Source organism: Pyrgilauda ruficollis, unplaced genomic scaffold (genome assembly GCF_017590135.1).
Source record: "Pyrgilauda ruficollis isolate IOZ18807 unplaced genomic scaffold, ASM1759013v1 scaffold137, whole genome shotgun sequence".
In the NCBI taxonomy this organism is placed as follows: domain Eukaryota; kingdom Metazoa; phylum Chordata; class Aves; order Passeriformes; family Passeridae; genus Pyrgilauda; species Pyrgilauda ruficollis.
In genome coordinates, this window is record NW_024512210.1 from 1,168,098 (window position 1) to 1,191,818 (window position 23,721).

At 40.4% G+C, this 23,721-nt stretch overlaps 2 protein-coding genes across 2 annotated transcripts in view; one reads left to right on the plus strand and one right to left on the minus strand.

Annotated features, from left to right (window-relative positions):
* The window catches only part of RECK (reversion inducing cysteine rich protein with kazal motifs), a 48,125-nt gene extending 42,134 nt beyond the window's left edge, over nt 1-5,991 (plus strand). Inside the window, exons 18-21 of the mRNA XM_041459518.1 lie at nt 921-1,131; nt 2,407-2,480; nt 3,618-3,773; nt 4,749-5,991. Of these exons, the coding sequence (XP_041315452.1) occupies nt 921-1,131; nt 2,407-2,480; nt 3,618-3,773; nt 4,749-4,967 (660 nt within the window). The 3' untranslated portion in view covers nt 4,968-5,991. The remainder of the gene's footprint in view (nt 1-920; nt 1,132-2,406; nt 2,481-3,617; nt 3,774-4,748) is intronic.
* A 13,970-nt stretch (nt 5,992-19,961) lies between these two features.
* Nucleotides 19,962-23,654, minus strand: ADNP2 (ADNP homeobox 2). The gene has a single exon (XM_041459516.1). It carries the CDS (start codon nt 23,222-23,224, stop codon nt 20,234-20,236), a length of 2,991 nt encoding a protein of 996 aa, XP_041315450.1. The 5' UTR covers nt 23,225-23,654; the 3' UTR covers nt 19,962-20,233.
* Nucleotides 23,655-23,721: the final 67 nt, after the last annotated feature.

The window sequence follows — 23,721 nt, forward strand, 5'->3', positions numbered from 1 at the left end:
TCTCAAAGCCAATCAAAAGCTCTACTTATGCTTTCTTGGGGGTAATACTCATGATATTTATATCTTCCTGTATATACTATTAAAGCTTGCACGCTACGGTGTGTTTACAGTAATTAGTGCAATTCCTTGGTTACTTAAATGCTACTTCTTACCAATTTTAACTTGTTGAAATATATAACAATGCTCAGTCATACAAAGTCTTTAGCTTTTTGTGTGATTGTGCCTCAGGTTTACTAAGTTCATTGCTCAGGATCTATTTACATCCTAGGCAGTCTGTAATAACTTTCTAGTTAGTCTGCATTCAATTAGTCTTCACATTAAGCCTTGAGAAGGATTAAAATTAGGTTTTGTTTTTGCATCCCACCATTCTCTATGGTGGTGTTAGACAAGGTGGTTGTGTCACCTTACAATAACACATACACAAATATAAGTAATATAGGTAAATAAATTACACATAAAAACATATAACAGCTTGTTAGAAACACATGTACATGCACACTAAATTTTAAGCACACAAAACCACACTAAGATGAATTGATAAATTACTAAAGAGTTGTTTAAAAATTATTTTTATTAATAGAATATTTTAAGGTATAGTGAAATTATAATTATTTGAATTGATTTAATAAGTTAATATAAATATGGTCATTTTATTTAAGCATTGCACAGAACAAAAGTTCTTAGTTTCTGAAATATTGTGCATTTCTCAGACTCTGTCACCTTATTGTAGTACTTACCCTTTTCATTTATGGTCCATTCATAAACTGGCAGGTTGTTTCCTCTGGATTTCCTACCTTTACAAAGGTTTGACAATAGTAGCAGTGAATCCCCATTCCCTTTGCCTTTCCTTGTGTTGAAGCTACCGAGCAGTTTGTGCAGCAGGGCCGAGCTGGCGCTGCAGGCGTTGCTGTGTGTTCCAGCCCTTCTGCAGGTCGCTGGAGCCCGTGTGCGGGCACAACGGGGAGACCTACGGCAGCGTCTGCGCCGCCTACGCCGACCGCGTGGCCGTGGACTACCAGGGGCGCTGCCAGGCCGTGGGCGCGCTCTCCGACTACGGCTTCCACTCCGAGTGCGCCTTCGTCAGGTGTCCCCAGCTCTCTGCCACCGGCTGCAAACCCGTCCTTGCGCCAGGTGGGCCGGGCACAGCAGAGAGGGGAGAGTTCTCCGGGCTCTGGGGATAAAGAGGGTGATGCTTGGAATAAAACGCAGGCTTTAACAGGTTGTATGAACAGAAAGCGTAAAGCAATGCCTCTGCTTAGGGCTAGAACCAGCCAGTATCAGGACTCAGATAAGTAAACCTGAATTGGAAAGGCATTGGCTTTAGGAGGATGCTCCTGCAGTCTCTTAGAGACTGGCAGCTGGGATGAGTTTGGGAGAAACAAATGAGCTCTGTGGTGTCCAGGGTACAATGCTTTTAGGAATCTGGTGAGTAATTTTTCGGAAGTGGCAGCACAGATACCACATTGGAATGCTGAGCTGTCATCAGCATCGGGTTCCCAGAAGGGCAAAGATGGTATTTAGTTAGGAGACAGGGTAAAATACCATATGTATTCACAGTACTGTGGAAGACAGCAAAAATAGTTTTGCAGTGTGCTGGTTTGAACCAGTTTTTTATTGTTTCCACAAGTGCTTCCTTTATGAAACAACAACTAATCACAGGTAATACACAGAGCAAGAAAAGCTCTGTTCTTAAAATGAAAGTTTTATTTATTTTTCTCCTTTCTCACCCCCTTTGAAAAAGGTCTTCATGCTTTGTAATAACATTTAGTACTGTAACATTTAGTACTGTAAATGTCACTCTGTGAATGTGAATTACATGTAAGGTGGTGAGTGGATTTAATACACAGCCATGGATAGAAAGTTGAAATATTATCCCTTTGGTTTCTGACATGATAAGGAAAAACAGTAGGAGAAATAAGTCTGTCAGACAAGAACTTTTTCTCCCTTGTTGTTTAAAGGTTTTACTCTCCAACATGGTGTAACTGCAGAAATTAATGCTTGCAATGTGCATAAAACTTCTGTCATGTCCTAGCTATATCAGCTCTTGAAATCCATCATTTTTGTAGGTGATATGCATGCATCCATACAAAATCTTGTGGTACACACAGTGCCTCCAGTTTTTAGCTTACAGTAATGAAGGATCTTAAAAAGAATGAAAATTCATCTTGTTGTTTCATGCTGATAGAAGCAAAAGTGTGTTGAAAGGTGACAGATTTTGCATTATAAATATTTTCAATACTAAAAAAATATTAGAAATGTGCAATTCTGCTGTCAAATTGAAACATTTACTTTGCTTTGGTAATTTTGCTATTTTCATGCTTAGTTAATATTCAAATTTTGACTCTTGCTTACTTAAAAGTGAAAAGACTACTGTTTTTATTACTGAGATTTCTTTAATTCACACAGGAGCCTGCTGTCCACTGTGTGCTGGAATGCTGAGAATCTTATATGACAAAGAAAAGCTGGATAATTTTGCAAGGGTAAACAGTTCAGTCATGCCTAATGTTAAATGGTATATGAAAGGTCAAGTTACAGTACACTTCCTCTTGAAAGGTTAACATGTTATAAAAACCATTATTTTTTAGTTGTTATTTGTGATTGTTGGGTTTTTTTTTTCCTTGTACTGCTTATACTTTCCTTTATTTATTTATATGAGTCATAAATTGAATTACAATGCAAAGCAAAACAGAATTAGAGTAGGCACAAACAAGCAGACTCAGGTTCATAGTTTGTAATACTGCAATTTGCAGTTTTTGACTTGTAATAATGCAGACAAATTATATGGGAACAGCCTCTATGATTCTACTGCTTTCCTGTCAGAGATTTTGTGTTTGTAGGTGCTGTGTATGTGTGTTGACCAGTTTTGCTGAATAACAGTATCTGTTGTGTCATGACTGCATCCTGGAGTGTTGTCCAGTTGTCATCTGTAATGGTACAAGGGACACAGTGGCTACTGCAGCTTCTCAGTTCATACATTACAACATGTGACCCTGAAGAATTTTTAGTTTCTGTTAGGAGAAGACTTTCTAGTTAAAGAAATGTATTGGTCTTGTTCAAGTAGTTGGTGATAACCACCCTCACCTACTAAGCACCCTAATACCTGGATTGTAATGTCTGCCTCTTTTAGTTCAGACAGCTGGTTCATGTGAGAAAAAACTGCTTCAAATACTACAGAGTTCTATAAATCTAGGGCTGCTCTGCCTCTTGTTTTCCAGTGTGGGAGCAAAAAAACCACTGTAACAAATAACCAGTTACATTATTTTGAGGTATGTGATAGATAGACACACTAACTATGAAAGTGGACAACAACACATATCAAAACCACACTTAATATAAGAAGTAAGTATTTTTCCTCTTTCTTTCTTTCCTTCAATTTTTTTTTTTTCATTTTGTAGGGGTTGGTTTTCAGGTTTTTTTAGGATCAGTGACTCATTTCTTAGAATGATGTTTAGAAGCATTGAATCCTTTAGGTCTTTTGCTAGCATTTAGAGTAGAGTTTGGAACTGAGTAGTTTAATGGCTGAAACACATTTTCTGGCATGACATAATGTTATAAAACTGAGGAGGAGAATTTTCCATAATATCACATCATCCACAGAGTTCTTTGTTTTCCTCCAGGTAACAGATAAAAAGCCGATAACAGTACTTGACATACTTGAAAAAATCCGCCTGCATGTGTCAGTGCCACAGTGTGATGTGTTTGGATACTTAAGCATAGAATCTGAAATTGTGATTCTCATCATTCCTGTGGATCAGAATCCCAAACCATTGCAGGTAAATGATGTTATTATTTTATATACCCAGCATTAATTTGCTTCACTTTTGTACGTGTAGGATGGTGCTTGTTTCTCAGGCAGATACGTTGTGTGTCATTTGATTGCTCATGCCCTGTTATGTCCAACTCAACTCCAACTTCTGTCTCCTTCTCTAGCAGAAATAGCCCATAATGTTACCAGGAATTAGGAAGGAAAGTCTTGCCAGCCTGGTCAGCTCTTACTCCATCTGCAGCAGGTGCTGTTAGATTCCTGGGGGGAGGAGGACTCCAAAATCAGAGGCCACCCCTGCTTACCTCATTGGTGGCACAAATTGCTGAGCTAGACACTCCTCAACTTTCAAAGCTTTGGACCTCCAGACATTAAGCTTGTCAAGTTTAAACTTCACCAGAGGCAGCTTCCAATGCTTTTAAAGAGACTTATTACTAAATTCCGTTCTAAGGTGCAGTAGAAAATAAGTGGAAAAAATTAATTTCTTAACAGAAATTCATTAATATCATCATCAATATCATCGTCAGTGGGGGAGTGGAAACCTGTGATTTCCCAGGTTCTGTTACTTCCATTCTTTTCTCCCTTTCCCATAAACAAAATCAGTTATCTCTCATTTGGAAGAAAAATCCCAGGAAGGAGAAAATTGGGTTTTTCCACCATTGCAGACTTCAAGGAAGTACGTTGGTCAATCAGGAAGGAAGTCCTCAGATTTAGAGGAACTTTCTTTAGTGATAATTCACTGTGGGCTTTTTTGCATCAACATTCAAAATGTATCACCCCACACTAACTTGTATATCGCTTCCTTCCTTTCCCTTTTCTACTGCTCAAGGCTTCTGGAGTTTTCTTAGTACCAAAGTCTATGATGAGACCTCTGATCTGTTTTCCAAGTACTCCCCAAAATTATATAATCTTATGTGCTGATGGCAATATTTTTGCATTTTTTACATGGTAAGAAGAGAAATAATAACTTTTTTTTTCCCTCTAGATTGAAGCCTGCAATAAAGAGGCAGAAAAGATCGAGTCTCTGATCAATTCGGACAGCCCAACATTAGCATCACACGTGCCACTGTCAGCTCTAATTGCATCTCAAGTACAAGTTTCATTTAGCATTTCTTCTTCTTCTGCTCAAGTGGTGCCTGCTCTGCACTCCCTGTTCATAAGCCTTCTATTCACCTTGTCATCAGCATTGAGATACTGCATATAACTGCTTGGGAAATGTGCACGAGCATTGTGGCATTTGTGTTGTGAAGGACATTTGGAGTTGTTGATCACTGAACCAGAAAACAAAAAACGTGCAAGATTTGAACTTACATTTTTCAATGAAGGACTAAAAGTATTTGAATAATGTGAAAAGATTATTCTCTTATTCATAACTAGTCAGATGACTGTTTCAGCACAATCAGATTGTTTTCCATGGATCTTGAAAACATAAATATGCTCTGGAAGGTTCTGACATTATGGATTTATGATTTTGAGGAGAAGGGATCTTATGGGGTTTTTTCAGCCGTGAACTAAACAGTGTTTTGAGTTTACTGAAGAATGCTAATTTTATATTATTCAGATGCATATCAGTGACAAAGAAAGCATGCACCTATTTTAAACATCGTTTTTGGAAGAAACAGATTGCTGCTACTTAATTACCTTACCAAAAATTTAAGAGTTTATTCTCATGTAAATATGCTTTCATATTTTATTATGAAGAAAACTAACTAGCACTGGGCCTATTTCAGTAGACATCTTTCCTTGGACTAGTGAAGACTTGCAGGACTTTTGGCTCACTGCTTGTAAAATGACAATCAAGCTCTATGCTAGTACCTGACTTCAGTGAAGAGATGTGTTCTTTTTATAGTTTTGTACATTTCAGAATCTCATATTGGATGCAAAATATAAAGAATCTCAGTATCTATATTTAAGTGCCATTTAAAATATTGCAGTATTTGCATGTTATCTAATGAAATTTATACTTCAAATGTTTATACAAACAGTATGTTTTATTACTTATTATATTTTATGCACCTGACTTTACTCTACATGAAGTATTTTATATCAGTATTATGATAGCCAAGTTTTGAAGTATATACAGAAAAACTTATTTTTGCCAAAATGCTGAACTTTGAAAGAAAGCACTGAAAACTTTTTTGAACATGTATGTTGTAGTATGTTTGTAGCAATTATTTTCTGCTGAATCTTTTAAATGCAAAAGCATTAAAGCTTTTTATTTTAATAAACACTTGTGTCTTGTGTCCTTGTGTAGAATGTGTGTAATTTTATGGATTCAGCAACACTGCATATATTTTCCTTTCTCTCTCAAAATAAGCACTTAAAACTAACTGCACTTACATACATGCATGACTCACACAGATAATGTTCCCAAATAGATATCAAGAGGGTCTCAAGGGTGAAAGTGTTCCAAAATACCTTAAGGTATTTTGGATCAGAAGTGTTGCCAAATACCTTGAGGAAGACTCATGCACATAATCATCCAAGTCTTGAAACAAAAAACTTGAGTATGTTGATAATCCATCTGTTTCTGAAATTTGTTATGTGTATTCTTTAGATTTGGACACAGAAATAGAATGGATGCATTTTTGAAAAGCTTTTTCAACTGAAATGGCTCAGATGATAGCCCCAGAAACTTCAAACAATTCAGATTGTTTGTTTTTTCCAAATCATTAGCAAATATCTCTTCAATATGTAGTTTCTTAGTTTGACTAGCATTTAGCTGAAGTAAATATGATGCTTACTAACAAAGGAATCATAAATGTCTTAAGAAAAAAAATTATATATACACACACATACATCTGTGTTTATGTACATATATATACATATATATATTTATATGCACTGCACTGGAAAACTTAGTAAAGAGCTTTAAAAGCACACTTTTGGTGGAATAGAATAGACAGTGAACTTCATTTTATATGTCTGTGAAAATTTTCTTTGATGAGAAATTATAACAAAAAAGAAAGTTGCCTTAATTTGTGTGATGAATCTAGGAGAAGCAGAATTTAAGCCCAGAGACTGTGATTCTGTAATTTATATGTCCCTGTCCATTGCTTGCTAGAAAAGAGTGAAGCTTTTGCGAGGTTAAATATGTACAGAACCAATGAGGTTTCATAGAATCCTAAATTCTGAAGCAGAAGTCCAGCATTCAGACTGTACAGGGTTTGTGCTCTTTTTTCTGGATGAACAAAAGCACTTAAGTATTTCCTAGGTTTTCTCAAGACCTTGGACTACCTCAAAAGAATGAAGAAACTGTTTACTCATGGGTTTTGAATTCAGTTGAACTGGGATAAAAAATAGAAGAAACCAAGTCCAGTCTTAATTACAGCTTAGGAAATTTGAACCTGAGGGGGGACAAATCTGATGCAGGTTTCAGAGGAGTTTTCCATAAAGGTGCTAATGATCTTCTGTCCCCATCTGTGTGGAAATCTGGGTTCACTTAAAAGGAATGGAGACAGCACAAGGGCACTTCAAAGCAGCACAAGCCTGTTGCTTTTATAACAGGACCCAGATGAAACACTTAGAAAACATTATTTGTTCCTCTGCTGAAAACCAGCAATGGCAATAACTGGCTCCAAAGAGATGTCACTGTCCTCTTGTAGCTGGCTTAGTTTGGCTCTCCCAGCAGGAAGCAGAGATGCCAGAGGTGCCACTTTGTACACCCTCAGGAGAGGATTGGCCACAGGGACAAATACCAGAGCAAGTAAAAGCAAGAGATTTCTGGCCGAGTTCTGAGTCCAGCAGGAGCTGGCATCTGAATTTTGGAGGTGAGGAACAGTCAGTTGTGAGCAGGCACAAAATCACACCTGGAACTGCAGTGTCACCTCACAGCCCCACTCCTCTCCCTTGCTCTGCTTTTATGATGCTTTACCCACTGTCATCACTTGGAGATTTGCACGTGTGTCTCTGTTCAAATGTTAAATGCTATTTATACATCTCTACTGAGTTCGTGACACTTCTCCAGCTCTTCCTTTTACACATAACAAAGGATATTTCAAAAATTTTCCCCACCGTCTCTAGTCTTAGGAAGTCCTGGGAGCATTTACATGAGCAAATACATGAATGCTCTGTGAGACTGTGGCCTAAGTGTTTCATATTTGAAGTCTGGACTGGAAGGTGACCCTACAGTCAAGTAAATCCCAAAAAGTAACAATCAGGGGAAAAAAGATTTCTCTGCCAGGGTTGTGCAAGACCTGATTGCAACCTCCTGCAAGTTCTTTGAACATCAATTGCCTAAAACCTTTCTTAATTTTAATGGACTTTGTACATGCACTCCTTAATGGAAAAAACCTGGGAGCATTTCATCTCAATGTTAAGACCTTTTTCTACAGTGATAACAACAAATCCCTGGAATAAACTCTCCAGGGACATGGTGGAGTCCCCCCAGCTGGAGTCCCCCCAGCTGGAAGTTTTCAAGATACAACTGGACATGGTGCTAAATGAACCAAAAGGTTTGACCAGATGATCTTCTGAGGCAACAGTGAAATATCTAAGTAAAAGCTCTTGTAAAAGGTTTGGTTTTTTTTGGTTTTTTTTTTTTTGCCTTTTAGTTCCTAGGACATAAAGGAAAATAAAAAATAAAGGACAGCCTTCCCTGAAGATGCAATAGTTCCTGAAATAGTGCAGTAACCCCACCATTACTTACATAAAGAAAGCTTATTAACCTTAAATTTTTCATTAGATTATCATACATATGAGAACAATTACATGTATAGCTGTATACATATAACAGATCTGTGAACGTATAAATGACTTTCAAACTTGCATTAACAAATTATCAGAGTTAACAGAGTTAATTAGATCTCTGTCCTTTCTTAAAACTGAATAAATCTATTTTCCCCCCCAGAGTATCTTCTGATTTGCCTTCCTCAAAGCTGGATTCTGCTTCATTTGGTCAGGTCCAGTAAGGAGAGTAACCTGAGCCAAAGGGTGTTGATGCCTCTGTAATTCTGACACGCCTTCATAATTCCATAGCTTCTTGCTGTATAGAGCCACCCCTGTGTTTTTTGCAAATGCCTTCTGTTGTGCTTGGCAAGGTTTCTCAATTTGCCTCTTTGTGCTCGGTTCTCAGCATGAGCTGCAATATATACACAGGTCTTCAATCTGTTTTATCCAGTTCTGACTCCACCTCTAAGCCAGCATTCCTCTGCAGCACTGCTGAATAGTCCTAGCGGCTAAATTATTCAGCTAAATCAGCAGGTTATGATATACAGCAGAACAGAAGTTCTCACCAGTGCTAATGTGGCAGGTTTCAAATTAAAGCCTGCTCTTCAGCTTGGTGTTCTGCACTGTTCGCTGGTAGTGGAAGAAGTGGATGGGTTGTTACTACTGCTTGGTGTATAAATTTACGTTTTAGCCATCTTTTAATCTGCAGCAGCAGGATCAACATTCAGTAAAGATATATTCATATGCACATATATGCTCGTATACACACAAATATACATATATATATGCATATAAATATATTTATATCACAGTGCTCTGTATCAGGTTCCATATCAGCCTCTTCAGGAAGAGCACATTTGGCCATTGTAGAGAATTTAGCAATTTATTTTGGTAAAGAACCAAAAAATGAGGGGTTAATACTTTTAAGTTTGAATTTCAAGTACAAATGGCAATCAAAAGATGCAGGATCACACTGACTTATTACCTAATTGATACACCATGTTGTCTGGCTATAAGATAACTTTGGATGGTTTCATTCTCAAGTGCATCCATCTGCAGCAGTTCATTTTCCTCTGATGTTTGCACTCTGGTCCTTCCTGCTCAGAGCAGTAAGAGCAGCTTCCAAGTGGAATTGCTGGCATCGGTCAGGAGCAGCCATCGGGCCCCAACCACTGCATCACATTCGGGGCCTCTGGCATAACAAAGTAAGTTTAAGTATTTGCAGCCATTAACTCCATGCAGCAACTGAGCTGCTGTCAGCAAGGCTGTGGCTGTGTTGTCATTATCAGTGGCTGTGGGCACCACCAGCTTCATCCAGATCAGAAGCAGGGACACGCCTGAGCCAGAAACCACGATACAACAAGCAGCCTGTCCAACTTCCATGCTGGAAAACAAATGCTGTCACACACACACATTCCCTGTGCATGTGATGAACATGGCAGGTCGTGCATTTTGCTTCTTTAACAGGCTTGAAGTGGCAATGTAAACTCTGGATCAGCATCTCGTGGCTGCAGTGCTTTCTGCTCATATCCATAGTGCAGGATTTACTGTGTCCCTGCACCACAGCTTTAAGACCTCACTCAAGGCCCAGATGAGTCAAAGGAGATGTGAAAAATGCAAATACACATTTCTAAAGTAGAAAAAATTAAATCTATCTTATTTGCCCTTCTGGCTTTAGGCTTCAACAGGAGAAACTGTACAGGCAGAGTCAGAGGAATGAAACCATGTAACAGAATGCTCATCATAGAGACTAAAAGAAAAGAGAGATGGAAACTATTATTTGCATCCAGATGTGATGCAGTAAGAATGTACCATCACAAACAACCTCAACACAGACTTCCCACCCTGCTCTGGGATATGGCACAGCCAGGCAGTGCTGGTCAGTTACCACAGCTTAGGAACAGAGCAACTGAAGTGGTGGCCTGTGGAGGAGAGCTGAGTTACCCACAGTCGAGATTGTAACAACAGTGATGTGTGGAACTGAGATGCATTTCATTATTCTGAGAGGTTTTTTAGTCAAGTTTAAGCACACTCAAAAATATGCAAAGGCTTGATTACAATCCGGTAACAGCATCTGTTATGTTCATGTGGAGAAGTTTCTCTTGGCAACTGTTTAAAAAACTTCAGAAGCAAACATGGGTGTGAGCAAGAGCCAGAGCCTTGGAAATGCTCTTTGAACTTTTCACATCATTGTTGCTGCATCAAGGGCGTGTGCACTACAGAAGAAACACAGACTGTTAACCATTACTGTGGCCCTTCTTGCTGTGATTCTTGACCCATGATCCATCACACCTTGTGTTCATTTTCTGTTACGTACTCAGAAGCAGCACACTCACACTTACACTGAACGAGTAAATAAATAACAAACACACACAATTATAAGCACATCACTGTTAACATCACTGCACCACACACTCTGTAATAAAAAAAATTTTCAGTCGTTGTTCTCAGTCCCAAGTTTCCCATACTGAATAGTTCACCCAAGTTTCCTGTGTACAGCAGTGCCGTCCGTCAGCCATGAAGTGCTCCAGGTGAAGAAAAAGACATTGGCAGTATGGATGTAGCAACTGTGCCATCCTTTGATGCCCTGATTTTTAACAGCAGAGAAGCTTCCTACCAGAACACAGCAGAAACATTTATTCATAGTAAATGGCTGTGCAGCTGCTGCTGATCTTCGATACATTTTTACTGCCTGCTGCAGCAGACTTTTCACTACTTTATTATTGGCAGATGCCATTTTCCAAGACCTCATTCATTATCTAGAAGTGTTAGGAACGGCAGACCCTGCTGGCAGGACAAGAGGCAGTGGACACAAATGAGAAACCTCAAACTTCACCTGAACATCACTTTTACTAATTGGTTAAAACAGTGCTTGGCACAGGTTGCCCAGAGAGGACAAAGGTATTTTCCATCCTTGAAGATAGTCAACACATGATGGGACATGGCCCTGGGCTCTAGGTGGTTCTGCTTCTTCCCACATCAACAATGCTCTGATTCTGAAATAAAGCTCTGAGTAGCTGAAAAGCACCACCATACATGCTAACCACTTTGCTGGTCTCCTTGCTTACCTTGCATTTTTAAAATGTGGTCATTTCCAGTGTTTGGATTTGAATTCCATGAGGTATTTTCTCTCTGCAAGTTAATTCTAGATCAACAGTTCCATTGCATTCCAACACATAATCACAGAATACCAGGCTGGAAGAAATCTCAGGCACCATCTGGTCCAACCTTACTTGGCAAAAGCACAGTGTAAAGATGGCCCAGAACCCAGTCCAGCTCAACCTTAAAAGTGTCCAGTGTTGGGGAATCCACAACTTTCTGCCCTGGAGAAATTATTTCAATGCCTGCTTGTTCTCACTGAGAAAAAAAAATCTTCTTGCATCTACTCATAATAAATATGAAATAATTTTGAAATTTTTTCCTTTGTGCATCCAACCCACCTGCAGCCATCCCACAGCATTGGGCTGCATCCACCAGGCAGGTACTTGGAAAAAAACAGCACTCACTGAGCAAGAGGGTTGAATTTGTCCAGTCCTTCCCAATCAAGATAAAAGTGGTTACTCAACATCCATCAGCCTCCTGGCTTGAATGACACTCTGTGCTTCACTTGGCCAATTCAACCCACAATTTAGTGACAACAGTTCTGTGTCTGGAAAGAATCAAGTGAGTTGAAAATGCATTCCATTACTACTTATTCTTGAAGAGTACGTATCTTTGCTCATATATTACAGACTTTTCTCTGTTGTGGAATGAAAGGTCTTGCCCAAAATATACAGGTTAGTAAAAGACTCACAGCCATAACCCAGATGCTTCTACTTTGAATGTTTAACATTCAGATCACATGTCTGGAGTTTAGGACTAGTATTACAGATCTATTTTTTGAAGTTTGCATTTAATTATGGCTCCCAAATGCTAATCTTTTAACACAGAAATCCTCTGCTCTCCAAAACACATATGAATTTCACAGGTTCAAAATCACTGCTGTGATGTCTGCAGAAACTCACAAGATTTTTCATAGATTGTATTACTCTGATGGTTTTTTTACAAGGCAGATCTAGTATGCACGAAGCATTTTAGCATTGCCTCTGCGGACAGGAAGTATATGAGGTGTTGGGCTCAGGTCTGTAATTGCTGACAGCAATGCACCAAAGTTTCTGAGAAGGAATTCAACTTTCCTGAAATTCAATACAGAAATAGCTAACTACAGAGTGGGAAACATTTGTTTTGACAGACTCAGGAGGACATCATGCTCTTGTGGTTTTAAAATAAACCTTCAACCCTGAAGATTAAAAATCTAAATGCTGTGGCCAGGGTTGTGTTCCCCACAGAAATCCCATAGGTGGCATCACAGCACATGGGGAATTACATTTCAACTGCTTTTGATTTAGAAGGAATGCAGCCGCCTTGAGATTTTTATTTTTCCATTGTTTTTGTTTAAAGCTAACACTTTCCTGTGTTACAGGAAAGTGTTAGCTTTAAACACTTTCCAGTTTCCTAATAGAACTTCAGTTCTATTTTCTGTGCCACTTCAGTCTCAAGATCAAATCTGCACAGGCTTAAGTCTCTCTTGCTTTATGTAAATTTATTTCCTCCTGCAGATACCGACCAAAACCTACTTAGGGTTGCCCCAAGAATGTAATTTTCCAGTTGAGAAGCATATCTGAGGCTGACATCAAGGACATGTATGGATGTATTAAATTGTTGGCATGGAAATGAGTCAAATCCACAACCATAATATTTGTCACTAGCAATCCAAAGAGTTCATTTAACGGGGTTCTTGAGGGGTGAATCAGACACAGGCACACAAACACACTCAAGGTTTCAGTTCTTGTTAACAAAGAAGTGAATATTTTGAAGATTTGCTTTTAAGAAAACCCTGCTTGTTCAAAGAATTCTCATGCGGATCTGAAATTATAATAAGTAACAGTAAATTCAGCACTGTCTTAATTCAGAAGAGGAGGGAAAAGCAAATGATTGCATTAATATCTGAACAACAACCAGCAGATGTCAGCACCATTTTAAAGCTAGCATTGGGGGCCACCACAACGGGAGGCCTGGGAAAACCAGTGAGGAGTCCAGAACAAGAAGTGGACCCAGCCCCAGCTCAGCACATGACCATCCTGTCCCCAACAATGTCCATCAGGGCACAGTGCCCTGCTCTCCAATTAGAGCCACATTGGTTTGCTTGATGTGTGACCACCCTGGCACAATGTATATTATCTCCCATAGAAAAGAAAAAGGAGGTAAATCTGGGCTGAGCCTTGAGTGGATGCCTGACACCAATGCTCTGCTTCTCCCTTGCAGCTGACTTATTATACAAAGCAGAGTAAGAAAATTAAAATATTCTGCTTTATACAAAGCAGAATAAGAAAACCGCGTACTTTTAATTAGCCGTATGGATGAAAGGAGCAAAAACCCAAACAAACAAAACAAACCAAACAAAAATAAAAGGAAAAACCAAGTAACTCCCTTTTGCACGGTTTATCACCCTTCTCAGGACTTCTCACCAACACAGTATTTCCAAGCACAACTTATCCCTCTGCCCTTGTCTGGGTCTGCTTATAAGGTTTGTGAATTCCTTTGTCTAAAGCTACCTGTTTAGATTTTTGCCCCCTATATCCTTAAAAAACCACATCCTCCCACCCTCAGTGAGGGAAGAGGAACTGGCCCCACCAGTTAAACATCTTCTAATAGTAATGTCACTGTATTTAAAGGTTTTAAGGCTTCAGATTTGCCAAAGAGAAAGCTGTGTTTCTCAGCATGATAGAAAGACTCCAGCAAAAACACAACCAGATCTAACAATGTTCAACCACAGAGTAGTACAAAGCAAAAGTTTTATGCAAGTAACAGAAATCTGTCAGCTAATTTCTCCTCCAGCTAGTCCCAAAGCAGACAGAAAAGATACACAAATTGAGGATTTTGGGGTATTTCAAGGTTTTTGCCAAGATTTTGGAGTATTTCTATAGCAGTTGACCTCGCTGCCCCAGAGGAACATGTGAATTAGGGCAACAGAAACAGTAGGAAGCAGCTGTGCTGAGAAAATGTCCTTTTTTTTTTTTTTTTCTATTAATATATCATCTTGCTAAGCTCTGTTTCCCCAAGAGCCTTGCATGATTAAGAGGACTTTATTGCTGCTGTTGTTGCTCTGGCTCCCTCCTCCTCTCCAAAATGAAAGCATTCAGAACACTGCATTTTTTTTTAATATCTGTATTCTTTTTAAAATATTTTATAAATATTTGACATTTTATTTCTTAATTGAACAACTTTTATTAGCCTCCAGAGCAAGCTTTCTAATTAATGTGCTAAAGAACAAAAACGGCATCTGAAGAATCCAGTGGCAGAAGTGTCACTTGTGAGACGGACCTTTTGCTCTGTCCAAGACTCCATGGGCCTGCCAGCCCCAATGCCTTTGGTGCAGCAGCACCAGCTTGGTCTCATGCTCACAGGGACTCTGGAGACCGATCCCCACTCCCACAGCACCCACGGATCCCAGGTCCTCTTCAAACTCCTCACCTGTGCAGGGACCTGGTCAAAGCCATGTTCAGCAAAACCCAGGCTTTACAAAGAAACAGCAGATTGGGAGGGATGGCCACTGTGCTCACAGAGAGGTGTTTTGGAATTCACCTACAGCAGCCTTCCTTGGTGCAGTGTTTAACAGGGAGCTGCCTCTCAGCTTCCAAATGCCATTCCACGCTCTGGCCCAGCAGGAGTCCCACCCTTGTTAGTTGGCCTTTCGGTCTGCTCCCAGGACACACATTTTTGCAGAACCTGGCAGGGTCCTACAGAGACTGCCCAGCCCTGGGCTGCACTGGTGGGTGGCAGCCCCTTTGTACCTGGAACAGCCACCTCACACACTTCCCCCTCAGCTGAAGTTCAACCCAAAAACGGCTTCCTGCCCCAATCACACTCGATCCTTCTCAATGCCAGAGTCCCAAACCCAGCGCTGGCTCTGCAGGATCCCACACTGAACATGGTCACACATCACCCTGCATTTGTGCTAAGGCTGCCCCTGGCCTTGAGCTGCAGTGGGTTGGGTGGATCTATGCTGGCTGACCTTTATCCATGCGTGTTTATAGATCATGATGCTGTTGCATGAACACCCAAGTTCTTCAAGCACAATACTGGTTCTTCTCTGCACCAATGCTGCCTAGCAGCTTTTCCTCCATTAACAAGATGGGTTAATAGATTTGCACCTTTCACAGCATTAATAAAATTAATAAGATCAGTCCAGACAGCTACCTTAAAATGAACTCATACTCCAGAATGCAGAGGGTCAACAAAATGATCAGAGGGATGCAGCACCTCTTCTACAAGGAAAGGCTGAGAGAATTGTTCAGACTATAAGCCAAATTGACACTGACTCTGATAATACAATTAATCAGCTATTTCTCCAGAAATGCTGAAGCCTGATGGTTTTCAATGACACACACACTGTCAGCTGTCCCATCCTTGGCTTACTTGGTGCAGCTCAAACCACACCCCACCTGCCAGTCTCAGCCTTCAAGGATGACAGGAACTGCTCTCACTGCCACTTCAAGGACAAGCAGACAAAATAAAATAAGAATGATACCTGCAAAGATTCTTGAAACTTCTACCCCCCCTCATCCTATTACAAGCTGCTCTGAAACATAGTGCCAGGTGAAGCTCTGAAACATAGTGCCAGGTAAAACCTTGATGAACAGCAGCTGAAGTGGACTTACAAGGGTGGGCACACAGCCCACTTCCTCCTGGTCATCTGCGGAACAACACGCTCCTCAAGCACACCGGGCAGCACCGTAAGCACACCACAGACACCCCCTTGCACTCGGTGCCTTAAAATGGGCAAGTGCAGAGCAAAAAGAACAATGTCACACATGTTTTGGGATCGGGTACCCAAATAAGAAGAGAAATGGTCACAGCTTCAGGCTGCTTGTCAGATCTCAATATCGGAATGAGACACGGAATGAGACAGCAGGCACTAAAAGTGAGGTGTTAAGACTTTAAATGCAGCACCACAAAGTCTTCCTTCATTCATAAATATTCAATTTGTCCTTTCACATTGCAGAGGAGTTAAAGGTCTCCAGACTTTTAAAAAAATCAATGAATGTTTTCATTTTCTTAAAGTTTTGGGGTTGGGGGTGGGTTTTTTGGGTTGGGGGGGTTGGTTGTTTGGTTTTTATTTGGTTTTGGGGTGTTTTTTTTGGTCTTTTGCAGGGAGCATGCCCCTTGTTATTAGAATGCAACTTTTTTTTCATATATCTGTAGTTTCCTACTTAACATCTTCCCACAAAAAGGTGTCCACAATCAAGTTTTCAAGTTTGAGAAATATGTTTGAAAATGGCTCAGCCAGCTGCAGTAAAATTATACCTTTATAGATAATTTTGTTGAGAATTGCAAACCCAAAAATTATATTCATCAGCTACCCGAATAAGCATCGGAGGTTTTCTGAATTTTAAACACTGAAGGGAAAAAAGGTTTGATGTGATCATGAAGGAAGGCAGCATTCCACACAGGAACACAGTACTGAAAACCCACCACAAAGGTGTTTTAGTTATTGGTCCCTTCCAAAATATCAGTTTACCAAACAATATTCACTTAACTCCCAGCACCTGAGCATATGCAGAAGAAACATGACCAATAAAATAACAATCATTCCTATTACACACATTCAAGTAACAAGTTATCACACTATTTCACAAGCAAAAACCTCAAGGCACCACAACAAAGTATTACTGCTCAAACACGGACACCTCTCCAGACCAGTGCATTTCAAAAGCAGAATACATGTAGATTTGGGACTTTTTCAGTCCCATAGGAAACAAGTATTTGCATCATCCTGCAAACCAACCAGCATTCTTCCCAACTGTGATTCTTTCACAGTGGACTAGAGCTCCCTTCACATGCTTCAATGACTTGTAATCATAAAGCCTGCTGCAGAGGGCAGCTCCACTGTTTTCCCATTCCCATATTGCAGCAGTGTGAGGGTCTGTCCTTAGAGAAGTGCCAGAGAGGCAACTACCCATTTGGAGACCAAGCCCAAGGCAGCAGTGTGTTTCCTGACTTTCTATCCAAATGACTTCACCTGTGAGAAGCCCACAGCAAAAAGCCCAATTTAGTAAAAGCCATTGATTTTTAACTTGGCTGTTTTCAAGCTCCTCGGTTTTCTTGAAAACCACAACCATACAGCGTTCTCAGTCACCACTTTCAGATTTCAAAATTCATCTGGTTTTTATTTCTACAGTACCCACTTAACAAGAGCACAAGCATTTAGTGATAGCAAATTAGTACCAAGATTTAGGAATATCAGTCTCCAGAGAAAAATGCAGCTACCAGTATTTGAGATAATACATAATTACTATAATGCACTAAGATCTACCTGAAGCATCTAGATCCAAGTTCTACATCTTTCCTCTTGTCTCTTTCAACAGCCATTTTGAACCAAAAAAATGTTCACCTAAAATTCTCTGAATGAATTAAAAGAGGGAAGAGGATGGATAGGCAATCATTTGCACACACACCTAAGAGAAAGTTAAAAATATGGTTTATTTGAAACTATGAAATTAAAATCCAATAAATAAAGCATTTAATATCAACACTGGACACTATGTAGGAAAACTCTGGCAAGACTGGATTGTTCCCTTGGTGCCCCAAGCATGGATGGACCACGAAATGACTTCCCAGCTCCCCACAGCCACGCTGCTCTCTCTACAATTGTTCCCCATTCATGGCAAGCCTTTCCCAGATGCACACTGCCAAACCCCAGTCCTGGAGTCTCACCAGAAGCAGAACTGCCCCAAAGATGACAGGCCTCACAGGACAGAGGCTGTAAGAGCGAGTACTGCCGACATTTAAGAACTTCTAGAGAGCATCCCTCTTCCTCACTCACGGCCCTCTGAACAGGTTTCATGAACTGTGTACTATGGCCAAGTATATTTTATTTTTTAATTTTTAATGAGCTATTATGAGGCTATAAAAACACAGTTTCTTAATCACTTTTTGGGGTGCGATGTGCAACTGATCCCATAAATATTTTTTATGTTCATTTAACACTGCTATTAAATTACTAGGTTTTTCCAAATAGCAGTAACCTTTTGTTACATATACATTAAAACTCTTTGAAGCAATAAATATGAAAATATTAGGATTTTATCCAAAATATAACTCCAAACAGCTTATAAACCCTCAGGCAGGAAGTCACCAAATTCTGCTAAAAATGTCACACCCTTTCAGAAACATCAATAAAACATTTTGTATCTGCTTTTAAAAGTTCCTAGGGCACAGGGCAAAAGTCTACTTACTACCTTAAAAATAGAAATAACATTGGGCATATCACCCTTTCCTTCTAACACTGGCACAAGTGAACTTTAATTTTTTCTTCTTAGAAAGGAGGGTGGGGAGAGGGGGATGAAGAGGAGGAAATAAAACAAATGCATCTTATAGGTTATTTATTATGTAACTGGCTGCTGGTATTGGATGCACTCTTTGACAGGCCAGATGAAAACAAGCATATCCAGAAAGGACCGCACACAACAAGGCCTCAATGTGGCCACCAGTTTGTGCTTCACCTCAAGAACCTTCCCAACAGCTCTTCTGTAATCTGCAAGAGATGTTAGTCCATACTGAAGGTAAGTCTGTTTGGGTTTTATACAATGTCCTCTCCAGGCCAAAAAGAACTAATCACTACATGAATATCATGGGCTCGAGTACTGAACAGTTTAAAGTCTTGATGCTACGAATTCATCCAGGTTCAGTTTGTACCATTTCCGACCCAAGGGACTTCAAGCCAGGGATCTAATTTGCTGGGGAGTAGGCTCTGCTCTGTTACTACCTCATAAAACAGCAATTTAAAATGTCAGATTTTTCACCAAATTTGGGTAATATTTGGATAGGGGTTCTACACATAAGTGACGTGCACAGAGGTCATATACTCCATGTATCAAAGCCATTTGACACTCTCCAAAGCAGCTTTGTTTTTTGAAAAAGAAAATAAAATAAATGCTGCTTTGAACAATAGGTAAACAACCAGGCTTCAACACCAAATGAAAAGGATAAACACTTCTGATTAGCAAGATCTATTTAACAGATAACACAACCATTTCAAGTCAGTTCACTGTAACACTTCAATGGGCACCCAAAAGCCCCTCACGTTAATACTCAGCAGGAACCACAGACGACCAGATTTAAACTGGCACAGGTATTCTGACCAAGGAAAAAAACACAATGCCATGTATTTCACAGCTATCAGAGCACTGGGAATTTGAAGGGGCAATGGATGTAATGGCCACTGCTTCAGTAGATAAACCAGAAACAGGTCAAAAATATCAGGACTTAAAAATACAAATAATCGAATTCACCTTTTTCACATAGTTTACCTTGTTATTTTAACCCACATCACACATTTAATTACTTAGAAAAGACAACACTGCTGAGAAATAAAATAAAATTTGGTTTTAACAAGGACGAGGGTTTTACACGGTGGTATAAAAAATGTAATAGGAGTCTGGAGGGGAAGAAAAAGAAATGGAAGTGTTAAAAAACAAAACACAAAAAAAAAAAAAAAAAAACAAAAACAAACCCCACAACACTACCCCCAGGGAAGTTAAAAAGCTAAAACAAATTCCAGATGTTTAAGTCTGAAGGTTTTAGCTTTTAAAATACACAGCTATGTGTGCCTTTCACAATAACAGTCACAAGTGAATGATACTTCTTGTATTACTGCACCCTTCAACAGGCCAGTCTGCAAGTTAAAACAAACAATATAATAAACTGCTAAATTTTAAGTATGCCATTATGGATTGCTTCTAGCTGTTACAAAAAGCTGAGTTACATATCCAATAGTCCATCTTTTAAATTCAAACTGTGCTTAATGTTTTTTAGTTCAGACATACTGAAACCCAGCAGCACAGATGGTTTGTGATGTTTTATTGCCTTTAAGCATGTATTCCTCATTTTTCCAAAGAATGATGCAACATCAATTTTCCACGCATATAGCAGCAAGGAAAGTAATTCCACCTCTTTTTTAGAAGGATATGGCCTCTTGTGAAAGTAGTCTGACAAAAACTGTTTCTGTGCCTCATATGAATTGTGATCATACTGATTAGGATCTACTGCTAGAAAGCGGAGATCCTCACTAGAAGGAAGTTTCCTCATCTCAGTCCTAACCTTTTGTCGTTTAAAAGGCACTACCCCTGAATTTACTTCGTTCTCTGCAGACAGAGCTATGCCAGTACTTAAGCTCAGAGGCTGCTGTTCCTTATTCCTTTGGTCTTCTGCAACAAAGCAGGAATCTGATTGCTTTCTTTTCAGTACCACAGAAAGATGCTTCTCACCATTCACAAACAGCAGCTCTTTCCTCTCAGTGCGCTCAAGCTGCATCTTCAGGCTCGAGTTGGTGTCTTTGGGAGCACTTCTACAACGGAGCAAATGTACAGCAATAGCTGTCAGAGTCATATTTCCAGTGTACACACCACAACAGTGGATGCACTTGAAAGCAGGAGACTTTAAAATCGTATGCACAGTCGGCATTATATGATGCCTCTCTTTCAAATGCTTTTCATAGGTTTCTCTACCAGCAAATGTGCCTAAGCAAAAGGGACAGGTGAACATTTTTCTGGTGCATCTCCTGTTCACTTGTGCTGTCTGAGGTTTCACTTTGATGTAAACAGGGACAAGAACTGTTGAATATATTCCAACAAGCACTGCCAAATGTACTTCTCTTTCACCCATGTCTTCATCTGGTAGCACTGTGTTGAAATCGAAGTGTGGGAACACAAGGCCACCCTGAGCATCGTTACCTAGTTGAATTCCTCTGTTGCTGTAACTTGCATGCAACTCCTTTCTCCCATTGTGTGCAGTTTTGTTGTGCTCCACGAGGCTTTTTAAGTCATAGAAAGTACCTGTGCAAAACAAGCAAGATAAGCCATGCATGAAGATATGCTTCATGAGCTCTTCCTCACAGAGAAAACATTTACAAGCATAACACCGGATCGCCTTTTCTGTCATCCTTAGAAAGGATGCGCAAGCTGCAAGTTTATGAGGTTCTGGGGTTTCCACTTTTACTTCAACTGGTTTGTGGGCCACCTCCATGTGCACCTCATAGACATTTGAGGGGAAAAGCTCATTACAAACAGGGCAGGTCTTCCACTGCTTGGCCTGTCTGACAGCCTGGCTTGTTTCAGGAGCAGGAGGGGAGGCCTGCAAGGATACATTGTCAGAGGTCAGAACCACAGGAGGAGAGGGAGCATTGGCTGGCGACTGGGACAGCTGAGCCACTGATCCTGTCTGCACGAGCTGGATGGGCACCTGCGGAGGCCTCACAGTTGCTACTCCACCACCAGGAGGTACAGGCAAAGTAACAGAGACAGGGGCCAGCGTGAAAGTAGGTATCCCATTAACCTGCTTGCCAGTGGGAATCAACTGCCTCAGTATAGAGCCCGCAGTCAAAAAAGCTGTGCCTTGAGAAACCGGAGGCTGAACTGGCTGATTGACTGGGATAACTGCTGGGGCAACAGGTTGATTAAGCTGAAGGAACCCAGGTCCAACAGGCTGTCTGACAGGAACCACCCCAGGGGCAAGAGGCTGGTTAAGCTGGAGAAGACCCGACCCAACTGTCTGCGTCACAGGAAGGACCCTGGGATCAATGGGTCTGTTCATGTTCCCAAGTGACTGGCTGACAGACAGAATGCCTGGAGCAACTGGTTGATTCACAGGGAGGACTCCTGGTGCAATTGGTTGATTCACAGGGCCGACAGGTTGAGTAGCAGGGAGCGTTCCAGCTGGAACCAGACTCTTTATAGTCCCAATGGTTTGATTAATGGGAAAAACCCCAGGCCTGACAGGCTGATTAAGAGGAAGAACCGCAGGGGCCACAGCTCTATTTATGGTCCCAACAGAATGATTAAGACGGAGCCCATGAGAAACAATGACAGCCTGCGAAGGTGACGGCTGAATACTAAGGTTGTTCTGAGCCACAGGAGGATTGCTGGGCACAAGAGCGACCTGCGAGGATGTAGCGGCAGGAGCACAGGCGGTATTTGGGAGGCTGCCAGAGGCACTTGGGACAGTCACTGGTCCAACTGTGTTCTGAACTGCTTGTGTGTGCACCATGCTCTGGTTTTGACTATTCTGTGGAAATGCAACCTGGATGCAAGCTGGAGCTGTCACAGAACCTGCTGGGACAACAACAGGCCCTGCAGCTGGGGCAGCTGCTGCTACACCTGGGACAGGCTTTGGAGCAATATGCATTTGTTTTACAAGCCCAGGTTTCTTAATACGTTCCGAAATCAGAGATCGAAGTTTGTTCTCCAGGTCTCTGTGTGTTTCAGCTGTCAAGACATGGTACATTAAAGAATCTGGGCTGTTTGCAGAAGCATTACATTTTTTACAGTAGAACTCAACTGAATTTGGTGTACTTTCATCACATTTCTCGCCGAAATATGCACTTAGTAAGTTTTCAAAATGGTTCAACAGCACATGTTTCTTCATATTGTAATACAAGGTGTCTGTGAATTGACATTTTAGACACGTGAAGTTTATGATGTCACTCCTAAACTGTTTCATGCCATCCAAAATGCTGACTGTATAGTTCTGTATTCGTTTATTAAACGAATGAAACATCCAGATGTGTTCCCCCACTACTTTGGGCCGAGAAGAAAATGAACATTTTGGGCAAGAAACCACCATCTCTTGGTCCATTTCATCCTCATGGTAGCGATGCAAGTGATTCTTGAAAGAAGTAAGCAATTTGGATGAGAACTTGCATAAGCCACAGCAGTATGGCTTTGTTCTGTATCTCTGTAAACAAAAGAAAAACATCCTCTTAGAAACTGTCAGTTCCTATGCCCCTGTTATCTGTTTAAATCTGCTGTCTACTATCTGTTTAAATCTGCTATCTACTATCTGTTTAAATCTACTACCACCTGTCAAAAGTGCCTTCACTGGATGTATAGCATGTATCTTTCAGATTCTTCTGGTATTGACAAAAGCAGATTCAAAGATTTCATACTTAAGGGGAGAAACATTTGTGCCTTTTTTGCTTCATTATAATCTACTAAGAAGCCTTACATGAGTTTACTCCTACCCTAGTTCACAAGAAGTAATTCTGAAGCCTGTCTGTTTTTAAATACAGGAATCATAGAACAAGACAGGAAGAATCTGTATTCCCACTATACACAGAAGTTAAGCCTTAGCAATAGCAGCCCTTTTAATCTGACACCTTTAAAGCTTTGTTTAGTTCAGGACCAGTTCCTATCTACTGGACAAAAAGACAAATAGCAGAATAGGCAAGTGTTGGGGAAGATGATACAGGAAAG

Bases quoted from the DNA above. Each gene is read 5' to 3' on its own strand.
- ADNP2 (XM_041459516.1), bottom strand. From the start codon at position 23,224: ATGTTTTTCTTTTGTTTACAGAGATACAGAACAAAGCCATACTGCTGT.